Source organism: Perca flavescens, chromosome 13 (assembly GCF_004354835.1).
Source record: "Perca flavescens isolate YP-PL-M2 chromosome 13, PFLA_1.0, whole genome shotgun sequence".
NCBI classification, from domain to species: Eukaryota; Metazoa; Chordata; class Actinopteri; order Perciformes; family Percidae; genus Perca; species Perca flavescens.
The window spans coordinates 32,700,394-32,713,091 of NC_041343.1; the positions used below are offsets into that span (position 1 = coordinate 32,700,394).

General features: G+C 39.3%; 1 protein-coding gene across 3 annotated transcripts in view; it reads left to right on the top strand.

Annotated features, from left to right (window-relative positions):
* LOC114566864 (uncharacterized) overlaps positions 1 to 8,658 on the top strand; it is a 55,227-nt gene extending 46,569 nt beyond the window's left edge. For 2 of the 3 annotated variants that reach the window (XM_028595680.1, XM_028595683.1), the window contains exons 4-8: positions 2,830 to 2,871; positions 3,135 to 3,262; positions 3,989 to 4,219; positions 5,250 to 5,313; positions 7,923 to 8,658. In XM_028595680.1, coding sequence (XP_028451481.1) covers positions 2,830 to 2,871; positions 3,135 to 3,262; positions 3,989 to 4,219; positions 5,250 to 5,313; positions 7,923 to 8,617 — 1,160 coding nt within the window. In that variant the 3' untranslated portion in view covers positions 8,618 to 8,658. The remainder of the gene's footprint in view (positions 1 to 2,829; positions 2,872 to 3,134; positions 3,263 to 3,988; positions 4,220 to 5,249; positions 5,314 to 7,922) is intronic. The other variant, XM_028595682.1, reaches the window with a different exon arrangement.
* The last annotated feature ends 4,040 nt before the right edge of the window (positions 8,659 to 12,698 follow it).

Genomic DNA, 12,698 nt, shown 5'->3' on the forward strand with positions numbered 1-12,698 from the left:
CGACGTAACGAGGTAACAGGTTCAACCCAGGGTTTTGTGTATCATGACGGTGGATCACTCGTTACCGGGTTTAATCACCGTGGTAATTTATGCTGAACACCTAACCTGGTCGGGAGCAGGTTAAGTTGGAGATTAGAGATCAACTGGTGTTAAAGCACCGCCTACTTACCAATCAATACTCGATTGATAACAGCGTCACTGTTCTTAGAAGATCAGGCGGAGCTCGGAGAGAGAGAGGGAGAGAGAGAGGGGGAGAGAGAGAGATAGAGGTGCACTCATAAACGTTAAAAAATTTAGAGACCGACAACCCCATTAACATTTCCTGATGGGTATTTTTATGAAAGATATAGATTTTCAGCGGAGGTAACGTAGGCCTAAAGGCTATTTGTCGGCTTTTTGAGCCATGTGTTGCCAATGCGCACATCGGTTTGAATTATGTTTTTATACTTTTTATTTGCTCTCACGATTGCTTCCCACTGCCAAGGTTGCAAATGAAATAATAGGCTAACGCAATGACAGTTTATGGAAAGGACAAGTGTAATTATGGTCAGATCTTGTGCCTGACTGATGAGGAAGTGATATTAATAAGAGTTGTGATTAACGATTTACACCTATTTTTTTGCCAGCTTCCCTTCCTGTTTTAGGAAGCAGTGACTGTATTGCGTTGTTGAACGGGGGTTCAGTTGAAAACCCCAAAACAGCTAAGAATATGTATTACTGTTCAGAAATGTATTAACCCAAAAACAGCTAAAAACCTATATTACTGCTATAAAAGTATTGGTATGTATTGTACTATAAATGGATCATGGTTTTGTCTGTGTGCTTTCAAATGAAAGAGTGAAGGATCCTGCTGTATAAAAAGGGGCAGTTCAAGTGATAGTCATTGATCATGTAGCCTGTGTATCATATAGAGATGGAATATGCTCAAAGAGGAAGTTTCCTGTTTGTGCCTTCTGCCTCTCGTCTACGTGACTTTTGGCTCGTATCTGCATTAGCATATTCTTCTTCTATAGAAAAATTCTCTTGTGTGGTTAGGGCACCTTGCTCTTCGGACGCGAGGGTGTTAGTACTTCAGCATTTAGAGAAGTTGCTCACTGAATCTACTAGGTTCAGGACTTTGTTCATTTTTCATTTTTTCATTTTCAGTTTTCTCTGCTTCATATAAAATAAAAATACCTGAGCTTGTGTTGAGCTAGGTAACCAAAAACTGAATTTCTTTGCCTTTTTTGGAAGATCCTCTCTTTTTTCCTCCACACCTGCCGTACGAGCAGGGGACAACCTACTTGAGGATAGCTCAGACTCCTCTTTAACCGCCTGTGGCGAGTTGCAGCCTGGCGGGGACCGATCTTGACAGTCAGACCTCCTGTTATCTCTCAGTGGAGTGCATTTCCCTACTCGCTCGGCCGGTCAGAGCCCCCGAGCACTTGGCCTCTCTCGATGCGCCGACCAGGAAGACTAGCGGGCGTCCTTTGGAAGGAAGGGACCTTCGGTGATCCTGAGAGGAGCGGTCTTAAAACCGTGACTACTTAAGAAAAATCATTTGGTAATAAAGATTCCCTCGGGCAGTGCTTTGCATACACAGGGGATTAAGAGCCCGTTAGTGGGGAACATCTAAGGTAGAAATCGAAGCCTCTTGCTTTGCCTCCGGGTTCCCTGACCCGGGTGAGGGCCCTTTAATACGGGCGTGTGTGTCTCTCTAATAAACTAAAAGCAGGGAAGTATCTGAAATAACTCATTTTAATATAGACCAAAACATCTGCTCCGCTGACAGTAGCTGGTGTTACTGTACGGCAGAAGAGGGCATAGTCGGGGCGAGGGTTATCGAGGGGAAGGCATGAAGAGGGTTGGCTTTTGATGAAAAAGATATACGAAGCCTCAATAAGTGTCACATCGCTCTTCAGCATTTTGCCTGTAAAATTGTGTCTGTGTTCTTCATATTTATGTAGAATTATAGTTTGCTCTTCTTATGTAAAATATGTGGCTCTGGTAGATGTTTGCGATTGGTCGTGCTGTGCAAACACCGCCTCTTTTATGTGACCGTGCATGTCGCTGGATTGGGAAACCCTGGATTGATTGAACTTTTTGCAGATGATGTGGCTCTGATGGCATCATCGGCCTGCGACCTGCAGCACTCACTGGATTGGTTCGCTGCAGAGTGTGAAGGGGCTGGGATCAGGATCAGCACCTGTAAATCTGAGGCCATGGTTCTCAGCAGGAAACCGATAGGGTGCCTACTCCGGGCAGGGAATGAGTCCTTACCCCAAGTGAAGGAGTTCAAGTACCTTGGGGTCTTGTTTGCGAGTGAGGGGACAATGGAGCGGGAGAATGGCCGGAGAATCGGCGCAGCGGGGCAGTATGGCATTCACTTTACTGCACTGTTGTGACGAAACCCTAACCTATGGTCATGAAAGCGGCCGAAATGGGTTTCTTCAGGAGGGTGGCTGGCGTCTCCAATAGAGATAGGGTGAGAAGCTCAGTCATCCGTGAGGAGCTCGGAGTAGAGCCGCTGCTCCTTTGCGTCAAAAGGAGCCAGATGAGGTGGTTTGGGCCTCTGGTAAGGATGCCCCCTGGGAGCCTCCCTAGGGAGGTGTTCCAGGCCCGTCCAATTGGGAGGAGGCCTCGGGGAAGACCCAGGACTATGTGGAGGGATTATATCTCCACCTTGGCCTGGGAACACCTCAGGATCCCCCAGTCAGAGCTGGTTATTGTGGCTCGGGAAAGGGAAGGTTGGGGTCCCCTGCTGGAGCTGCTGCCCTTGTGGATGGATGGATGGATGGATGGACAGTTATTTACAAAAAATTAATTTACATTATCAATTTTGTTTTTCAGGGAAGAAAAGAAAATGTGAGGAGGAAAAAAAGCCTGCAGCAAGTAGGTTAACGTGGGGTAAAGGGTTTAGACTTGCAATGTTTTCAGCTAAAATAATAGGTTAACATTTTACCAAACTAACAGAACAAACATCATAATTAAGTGAAATAAATTGGCCTCATCTCATTAATTTAGAACAAGAAGATTTTTTTAGTGCTGCCTGTATGCAGGTAGTTATTTAAGATCTTTTATAGCTAAATGTCTGCTGATTTATGACATAACATCGGGAACTAAAGACTGACTTAAGTGTTTTTCTCCTTTTAAAGCTCAACAGATGAAATGTTACTCTTTTTTTGGGAATCTAATTAAGCCTGGCAGTCCAGTTAAATCCATTGAAGAAGTGAAGTCATTTGCTGATAAGACAGAAGTGAATGTCATTGGAGAAGTAACAAAGGTGAGTTTAAACTGCTTACTTACTTTTCATTTACAAATACTGTCAGAGTTTACAGCGATTATAATAAAAATAAAACAGTTTTTCTCTATTTTAAGTAGCCGTATTAATGTATATACAGTACCAGTCAAAAGTTTGGACACACCATCTCAATCAATGGTTTTAATATATTTTTATTATTTCCTACATTGTAGATTCATATTAAAGACATCAAAACTATGAATTAACACATTTGGAATGATATAGTAAACAGAAAGTGTTTAACAAACCAGAATGTGGTTTATATTTTAGATTCTTCAAAGTGGCCACCTTTTGCTTTGATGACAATTTGCAGCAATTCAACAATGAAGGCCTGATTCATGCAATCTCCTCTGAACAGTTGATTTTGAGATGTGTGCTACTTGACCACTGTGACGCATTTATGTGGGCTCTAATCTGAGGTGCTGTTAACTTGAGAGCCAGTTTCATCATAGTGTTTGAATTATATATATACTGTATCTTGTTTAAAAAAATATTTTTAAAAGTATCGTTTTTGCCCCAGTATCGGAAAAATTCCAAACGATAACCTTAATAATAATGATACATAACCAAAGGTTTTATCCATTTTCCAATTTTGAATTGAAAATTAAGACAAAAAAGTTGAGAAAATGCATGTATACCAAGACAAATTGTTTTTTTATTTGTGAAAAATAAGTAATTTCGTTTTTTTTTAAATATCTTTTTGTTCAGATTGACCATTGTGTCAAAACGGTTAAGGTGAAGTTCGACCCGGAAAGAAAGAGGCGACGATTCCAACTAAAAGACAACACCAGTTCCATCGAGATCTTCATGTGGGGGGACGCCACTGAGCTATGCCAAACATTATCAGTTGGAGATGTTGTTAAGGTTACCAACATGAAGACCCATCATTACTCTCGACTTGTATCGCTGAACTCTACTGTATACACCAGCATTGAAAAGGTACCTGCAGTGATTTCTCCGCTCTACTTTTATAAAGCCACAAGTCAGTCATGTTTGTCTCCGGAATATGGCACATCTGGATGCTAAATTACAAATCCTACTATGGCGAAGGTATGACCTTCTTACTCAGCCTCTGATTGGCTATTATTCGTTGGTGGGTTCAGGGAAAACCAATTAGCAGTAAGGAGGGTCATTCCTTCGCCAGAGTAGGAAGAAAAATATCGCCAATCTGAACAGCAGAATTGGTCAAAATAAAAACCTTGACTTTTAAGGTAAATTTGCCTAGGCTCAAAAGCATCCAGAATGTGAGAATTAAAATGAGATTAATCATAAAAGCCACGAAGAGGGAGACTCACCTGGACTCGGAGTCTAACCAACAGGTGCACATGTTTGTTTGTGGCTTCTCGACTTCTGTAAAAGGCGTTGACTTTTGACAGCATGCCAGAACTTCCAGTAATTGGTCCGAAAGAACCATACAGAATAAATGTTTTCACACTAAAAACCAACCCAACATGGTTCAGTTTGAGCTGGACTGAGGCTACCTTTTTTGTTTGACCAAGGTTCAGCGGTTTGATCCAGAGAGGTTTCACACATGCAATTTTGGTTTGAATCAAACAAAAAAAACAGGACCAATCTAGCTCACCCAGTAAGAGCGTTTGCCCCATGTTGGCTGAGTCCTGCAGAGGCGCAGGTTCGAGTCCTACTTCCTGTCCTTTGCTGCGTATCATCCCCCATCTCTCTCCCCCTTTCATGTCTATCCACTGTCACTATTTAATAAAGGGAAAAGCCCCCAAAAAAATGATCTTATAAAAAATAAGTAAATGTTCGAATCAATGATCCAGGCAGCGCATTCTCGTCTCCCTCATTCATTTTACAGTCGAATGTGTCTAGAATCAATATGGAATGGATTAATCTGCGTTATTTTTTACATTTTTTTTTTCTCATATATATACTGAGGGGGTGTTCCCAATATTTGACATACATAAGAGGAATTATTTCTAATGGTGTTTTAATCTTGTGGTTTGTTCAGATGGATCCTTTTGCAGCTGTGAAGCCCGAAAAGAAGATCCTCCAAAACATCCTACACCTCCCAGGTAGCTGCAGTGACATCGCTGTCCTTTTTTGTGGAGCGTACATGCTGTCACCAGATTGTTAATTATCTCTTCATTACTTTCAAGGGATGTAACGATACACTCGACCCATAATTCGATACAATTCAGGATTTTAAGTTGATTGTATGATTTCTTAATTCCTTTAATTCTATAATAGTGCAAATAAAAGACTAAGAATTACTGCCCAATTTCCCTAATCTTACTATTAGTTTAAATAAGGTTATTACTTCTCTTAATTATCCTGATCAAGTGGGGTTTATTCGCAGGCGTAGCTCGTCAGATAATATCAGGCGTCTCATTTATATTGTCTGTAGCTGATAGACGATCTCCAATAGCTGCTATTTCCCTTTAATATGGTTGAATGGGGCTATATGTTCAACATTTTGGAGATTTATGGGTTTGGCATCATTTTTATAAAGTGGATTAAGGTGCTGTATAAACACCCAGAGGCTGCAGTGCAAAGTTATGGGTTAATTTCTGAATATTTTGTTCTTGGAAGGGGAACAAGACAGGGCTCACCTCTGTCTCCTTGGTTGTTTTGTTCAGCCATAGAGCCTTTGGCAGCAGCCATTAGGGGGAGACTAACTTCCCAGGTGTTATGGTAGGAGGTTTAGTTCACAAATATGCTTTATGCAGATGATATATTACTTTTTGTGTACGAACCTAGCAGATCAATGCCCTGTCTACTCGTGATCATTGACTCTTTCGAGAAATGTTCAGGTTATAGGGTAAATCGGTCTCCATCTTGGTAAACAGAGAACTAACGGTACATCAACATATTAATACAAAACTAGGGGGCACCATCAGAAAACCATGAGGTATACAATAAAAAGGTTTCAGACCAAGTACCACTTTCCCAATAAAAAATCGTCAAGGACCACCTAACTGCTAAAATATACCCAAAACAATATGCCTCCTACTTCAACATTATATTACAGGCAAATTAAATGTCTGTTTTTTTTTGCCATTTTAGTGGGAGGAATGGTTCTGCTTATAAGCGTAAATGTTAATCCTTCTGTATTTCCTTCAAATGTCACAGTGATCATTTGTGATTTTTATTTGGAGGCAGTGTTGCAAAACTGTTTGCTTCATTGCTGAAGTTCGACAACACAGAAAAACTGCAAATTTCAAATAATATAATTTAATAAACTTAGCACAAAAAGTATTTGTGGACAATTGTGTTTGGTAGATTATTTCTCTGTGGTAACAATACTTTTTGGCAATAAATCTTATACCATTGGAAATCCTGTTTAGTTCCCTTTCAAATGGTGCCCCATTTGTAAGGAACACAAATTTGTGGGATGAGCAGCAGCGCTGAGTATGTAGGTTGCACCCATGAAAAATGTGCCAAATCTTCTCTGCCAATGCCAAACAGCTTATTCTGCCATTGACTCATTTGGTGTTTGGTGGATTGGTTGATTGAAGTTTGAAGAAACAAGACAACATTATTGGCAATTTAACAATTTATTCATTTCACAAACAGGAGCCTCTGTAGTGTGCCGAAGAACCATACACAGCCACAACAGCCTGGCACCTCCTCCTCATGCTGGTCACCAGCCTGGTCACACACTGCTGTGGGATGACATCCCATTCTTCAACCAGCATTTGTCACAAGTCAGCCAACGTGGTTATGTTGGTCACTCTGGCACGAACAGCAGGAGTCCTGCCATGACTGCCCTTCACCGTCAGGCCCGTTTGCGCTGGTGTCAGCATCACGTGCACTGGGACCTGAACATGTGGAGGAACGTTATGTTCAGTGATGAGTCCAGATTCTGCCTACAGCAGTTGGATCGTAGGGTCAAAGTGTGGAGAAGACGCAGAGAATGCTATGCTGATTGCTGTACTGATAGAGCAACACCTTTTGGTGGAGGCAGTGTGATGGTGTGGGGCGGCATCTCCCTCACTGGAAAACGAGGCTTGTCATCATTGATATAGAGAGAGATATAGAGATGAGATTCTGCATCCAGTGGCAATCCTATACCTCCACAGTCTGGGACCGAACTCCATCCTCCAAGATGACAACGCTCGCCCCCACAGAGCGGGGTTTATCAGAGACTACCTCCAGAATGTGGTTGTGGAGAGGATGGAATGGCCTGCCAGCAGTCCTGACCTCAACCCCATTAAACACTTGTGGGATCTGCTTGGGTGTGCTGTTTGTGCCAGAGTGACCAACATAACCACGTTGGCTGACTTATGCTGGGTGAAGAATGGGATGCCATCCCACAGCAGTGTGTGACCAGGCTGGTGACCAGCATGAGGAGGATGTGCCAGGCTGTTGTGGCTGTGTATGGTTCTTCCACACGCTACTGAGGCTCCTGTTTGTGAAATGAATACATTGTTACATCCCACAAATGCGTGTCCCTTACAAATGGGGAACCATTTGAAAGGGAACTAAACAGGCTTTCCAATGGTATAAGATTTATTTCCAAAAAGTATTGTTACCACAGAGAAATAATCTACCAAACACAAATGTTCTTACTTTTTGTGCTAAGTTTACATACAGTACATACAAGTTTGGCCCACTCTTTGAGAAATACTGTCTAAAAGTAGAACACAAACTGACAAACATCTTTTCCCTGGTTATCTTCCAGGGCCAAGTGGAGCAATTCAACAGAGGAATGTCCCAACAGAAGACAGCGACCCAACAGAGGACAGCGACTCATCAGAGGACAGCGTCCCAACAGAAGACAGTGTCCCATCAGAGGACAGTGTCCCAACAGAAGACAGTGTCCCATCAGAGGACAGTGTCCCAACAGAGGACAGCACCTCATCAGAGGACAGCGTCCCAACAGAAGACAGTGTCCCATCAGAGGACAGTGTCCCATCAGAGGACAGTGTCCCAACAGAAGACAGTGTCCCATCAGAGGACAGTGTCCCAACAGAAGACAGTGTCCCATCAGAGGACAGTGTCCCAACAGAGGACAGCACCTCATCAGAGGACATCGACTCATCAGAGGACAGCGAGCAACCCAAAAAAAAGCTGTCCAAAGATCGGGCAGAGTTTATAAAAAGAGTGTCTTTTGCTGATCCGAACCAGCTCCTGGATAAACTCCTTGAGCGTGGTGTTATAAATGATGAGGAAAGGCAGTCAGTCAAAACAAAAACCAGAGTGTATAATGCACAAGCTGTGATCCACATGGTGCGAAGAAAGGGACCTGAAGCCCGCTCACATCTAAACAGTCTTCTCCGTGAGCATCAATACGTTTCTGGAACAACCTCCCAGAAAACTGCAGGTCTGCTGCAACTCAGTTCTTTTAAATCAAGGCTGAACATCTTTTTTAAGTAATTGCTTATTTCTTACACTGTTACTTTTATTCTTATTTTATATCTGTCTGATTCTGTTTTAATATTTTAACTGTTTTTTAATTGCCTTGATGCTCAAATGTGCTTTACAAATAAAGCTTGCTTGCCTATTGTCATCTGTTGTCAGCCTGTTTAAATAAGTTAACTGTAGGCTCGTTCGAGATGAACTGCGCCTCGCCTATAAAGTGGACATGAGCAGGCAGCAGCAGCCGGGGGCGGTGACAAAAATCCGCTCTGAAGTCGGTCATATATCAGCTTGTACACAGTCTCCAGTTGTTTTTATGAAGACAGAATGCTCAAAATGCTCTACATGCAATCTGTTGCTGATTTTAATTAACAACACACTGTAGATGATCTGTAATCAGTACGGTTTTGTCTTTCTGACTTCTAAACATAACTATCAGCCACACAACATGTGGTTTGTACAGAATAAGCCTAACCCCTACCCTCCCAACCCCCACACCCAGCTCCTTCTTGTTGGTTATTGGCTGGAACGCTGTTTGTTATGTTTGGTGGTGCAGGTTGGCACAGTTTGTTTTCGTTGCCGTTTGTGGAGCCAGGGGTGTCTACGGAGACCGCGTTTTTTTACAATGTGTTTTTTTACAGTGTGTTCAGGGGACAGGCAGCTAGCAGATAGTGAGGAGATGTTTTTTACAGTGTGTTCAGGGGACAGGCAGCTAGCAGATAGTGAGGAGATGTTTGCTGTATGTGACAAAAAATGTTGTAGCCTAAAAAACGTGACATCGCTTAGAGCTCCTTTAAGGGAACTATTTCAAATTCTGGTGCACACTAACAATAAAGATGTTCACACTAAAATTTAGGAAGAGTTTAAGAGATATTCAGGGGATGTCCGAAAGAAAGGGGAGTTGGTTTTCAGTTATCCCTGGATTTCTAAATTCTGCTTTTGTGAAACAGTACGAACTTAAGTTAACTTTTTTTAAGTACGCATAGACCTACTTTAATTTTACGCTACTTTTTAATTCTACTACAATATATTTTGGGAGGAACTGTTGTAATTTTAGTACACTACACAACAATATGCTTCTTAAATGTTAATGAATCAGTAATAAGTAAGGGGTAATGTAGAGCGAGGTGGTTGTTATAGCGAATACAACCCCAACAGGGTGATCAAGTCTTGTAGACTGTATATAAAGATGTAGAGATCATAGACCGTATATAAAGATGTAGAGATCATAGACCGTATATAAAGATGTAGAGATCATAGACCGTATATAAAGATGTAGAGATCATAGACCGTATATAAAGATGTAGAGATCATAGACCGTATATATAGATGTAGAGATCATAGACTGTATATAAGGATGTAGTGATCATAGACTGTATATAAGGATTTAGAGATCATAGACTGTATATAAAGATGTAGAGATCATAGACTGTATATAAAGATGTAGAGATCATAGACTGTATATAAAGATGTAGAGATCATAGACTGTATATAAAGATGTAGAGATCATAGACCGTATATAAAGATGTAGAGATCATAGACCGTATATAAGGATGTAGAGATCATAGACTGTATATAATATAGATGTAGAGATCATAGACCGTATATAAAGATGTAGAGATCATAGACTGTATATAATATAGATGTAGAGATCATAGACCGTATATAAAGATGTAGAGATCATAGACTGTATATAAAGATGTAAAGATCATAGACTGTACATAATATAGATGTAGAGATCATAGACCGTATATAAAGATGTAGAGATCATAGACCATATATAAAGATGTAGAGATCATAGACTGTATATAAAGATGTAGAGATCATAGACCGTATATAAAGATGTAGAGATCATAGACCGTATATAAGGATGTAGAGATCATAGACCGTATATATAGATGTAGAGATCATAGACCGTATATAAGGATGTAGAGATCATAGACCGTATATATAGATGTAAAGATCATAGACCGTATATATAGATGTAGAGATCATAGACCATATATAAAGATGTATATATGATCATAGACCATATATAAAGATGTAGAGATCATAGACCGTATATAAAGATGTAGAGATCATAGACTGTATATAATATAGATGTAGAGATCATAGACCGTATATAAAGATGTAGAGATCATAGACTGTACATAATATAGATGTAGAGATCATAGACCGTATATAAAGATGTAGAGATCATAGACTGCACATAATATAGATGTAGAGATCATAGACCGTATATAAAGATGTAGAGATCATAGACCATATATAAAGATGTAGAGATCATAGACTGTATATAAAGATGTAGAGATCATAGACCGTATATATAGATGTAGAGATCATAGACCGTATATAAGGATGTAGAGATCATAGACCGTATATATAGATGTAAAGATCATAGACCGTATATAAAGATGTAGAGATCATAGACCATATATAAAGATGTATATATGATCATAGACCGTATATAAAGATGTAGAGATCATAGACCGTAAATAAATATGTAGAGATCATAGACCGTATATAAAGATGTAGAGATCATAGACCGTATATATAGATGTAGAGATCATAGACCGTATATATAGATGTAGAGATCATAGACTGTATATAAAGATGTAGAGATCATAGACCGTATATAAAGATGTAGAGATCATAGACTGTATATAATATAGATGTAGAGATCATAGACCGTATATATAGATGTAGAGATCATAGACCGTATATAAAGATGTAGAGATCATAGACCATATATAAAGATGTAGAGATCATAGACCGTATATAAAGATGTAGAGATCATAGACCATATATAAAGATGTAGAGATCATAGACTGTATATAAAGATGTAGAGATCATAGACCGTATATAAAGATGTAGAGATCATAGACCGTATATAAGGATGTAGAGATCATAGACCGTATGTATAGATGTAGAGATCATAGACCGTATATAAGGATGTAGAGATCATAGACCATATATATAGATGTAAAGATCATAGACCGTATATAAGGATGTAGAGATCATAGACCATATATAAAGATGTATATATGATCATAGACCATATATAAAGATGTAGAGATCATAGACTGTACATAATATAGATGTAGAGATCATAGACCGTATATAAAGATGTAGAGATCATAGACCATATATAAAGATGTAGAGATCATAGACTGTATATAAAGATGTAGAGATCATAGACCGTATATATAGATGTAGAGATCATAGACCGTATATAAGGATGTAGAGATCATAGACCGTATATATAGATGTAAAGATCATAGACCGTATATAAAGATGTAGAGATCATAGACCATATATAAAGATGTATATATGATCATAGACCGTATATAAAGATGTAGAGATCATAGACCGTATATAAATATGTAGAGATCATAGACCGTATATAAAGATGTAGAGATCATAGACCGTATATATAGATGTAGAGATCATAGACTGTATATAAAGATGTAGAGATCATAGACCGTATATAAAGATGTAGAGATCATAGACTGTATATAATATAGATGTAGAGATCATAGACCGTATATAAATATGTAGAGATCATAGACCGTATATAAAGATGTAGAGATCATAGACCGTATATATAGATGTAGAGATCATAGACCGTATATATAGATGTAGAGATCATAGACTGTATATAAAGATGTAGAGATCATAGACCGTATATAAAGATGTAGAGATCATAGACTGTATACAATATAGATGTAGAGATCATAGACCGTATATATAGATGTAGAGATCATAGACCGTATATAAAGATGTAGAGATCATAGACCATATATAAAGATGTAGAGATCATAGACCGTATATAAAGATGTAGAGATCATAGACTGTACATAATATAGATGTAGAGATCATAGACCGTATATAAAGATGTAGAGATCATAGACCATATATAAAGATGTAGAGATCATAGACTGTATATAAAGATGTAGAGATCATAGACCGTATATATAGATGTAGAGATCATAGACTGTATATAAGGATGTAGAGATCATAGACCTTATATATAGATGTAAAGATCATAGACCGTATATAAAGATGTAGAGATCATAGACCATATATAAAGATGTATATA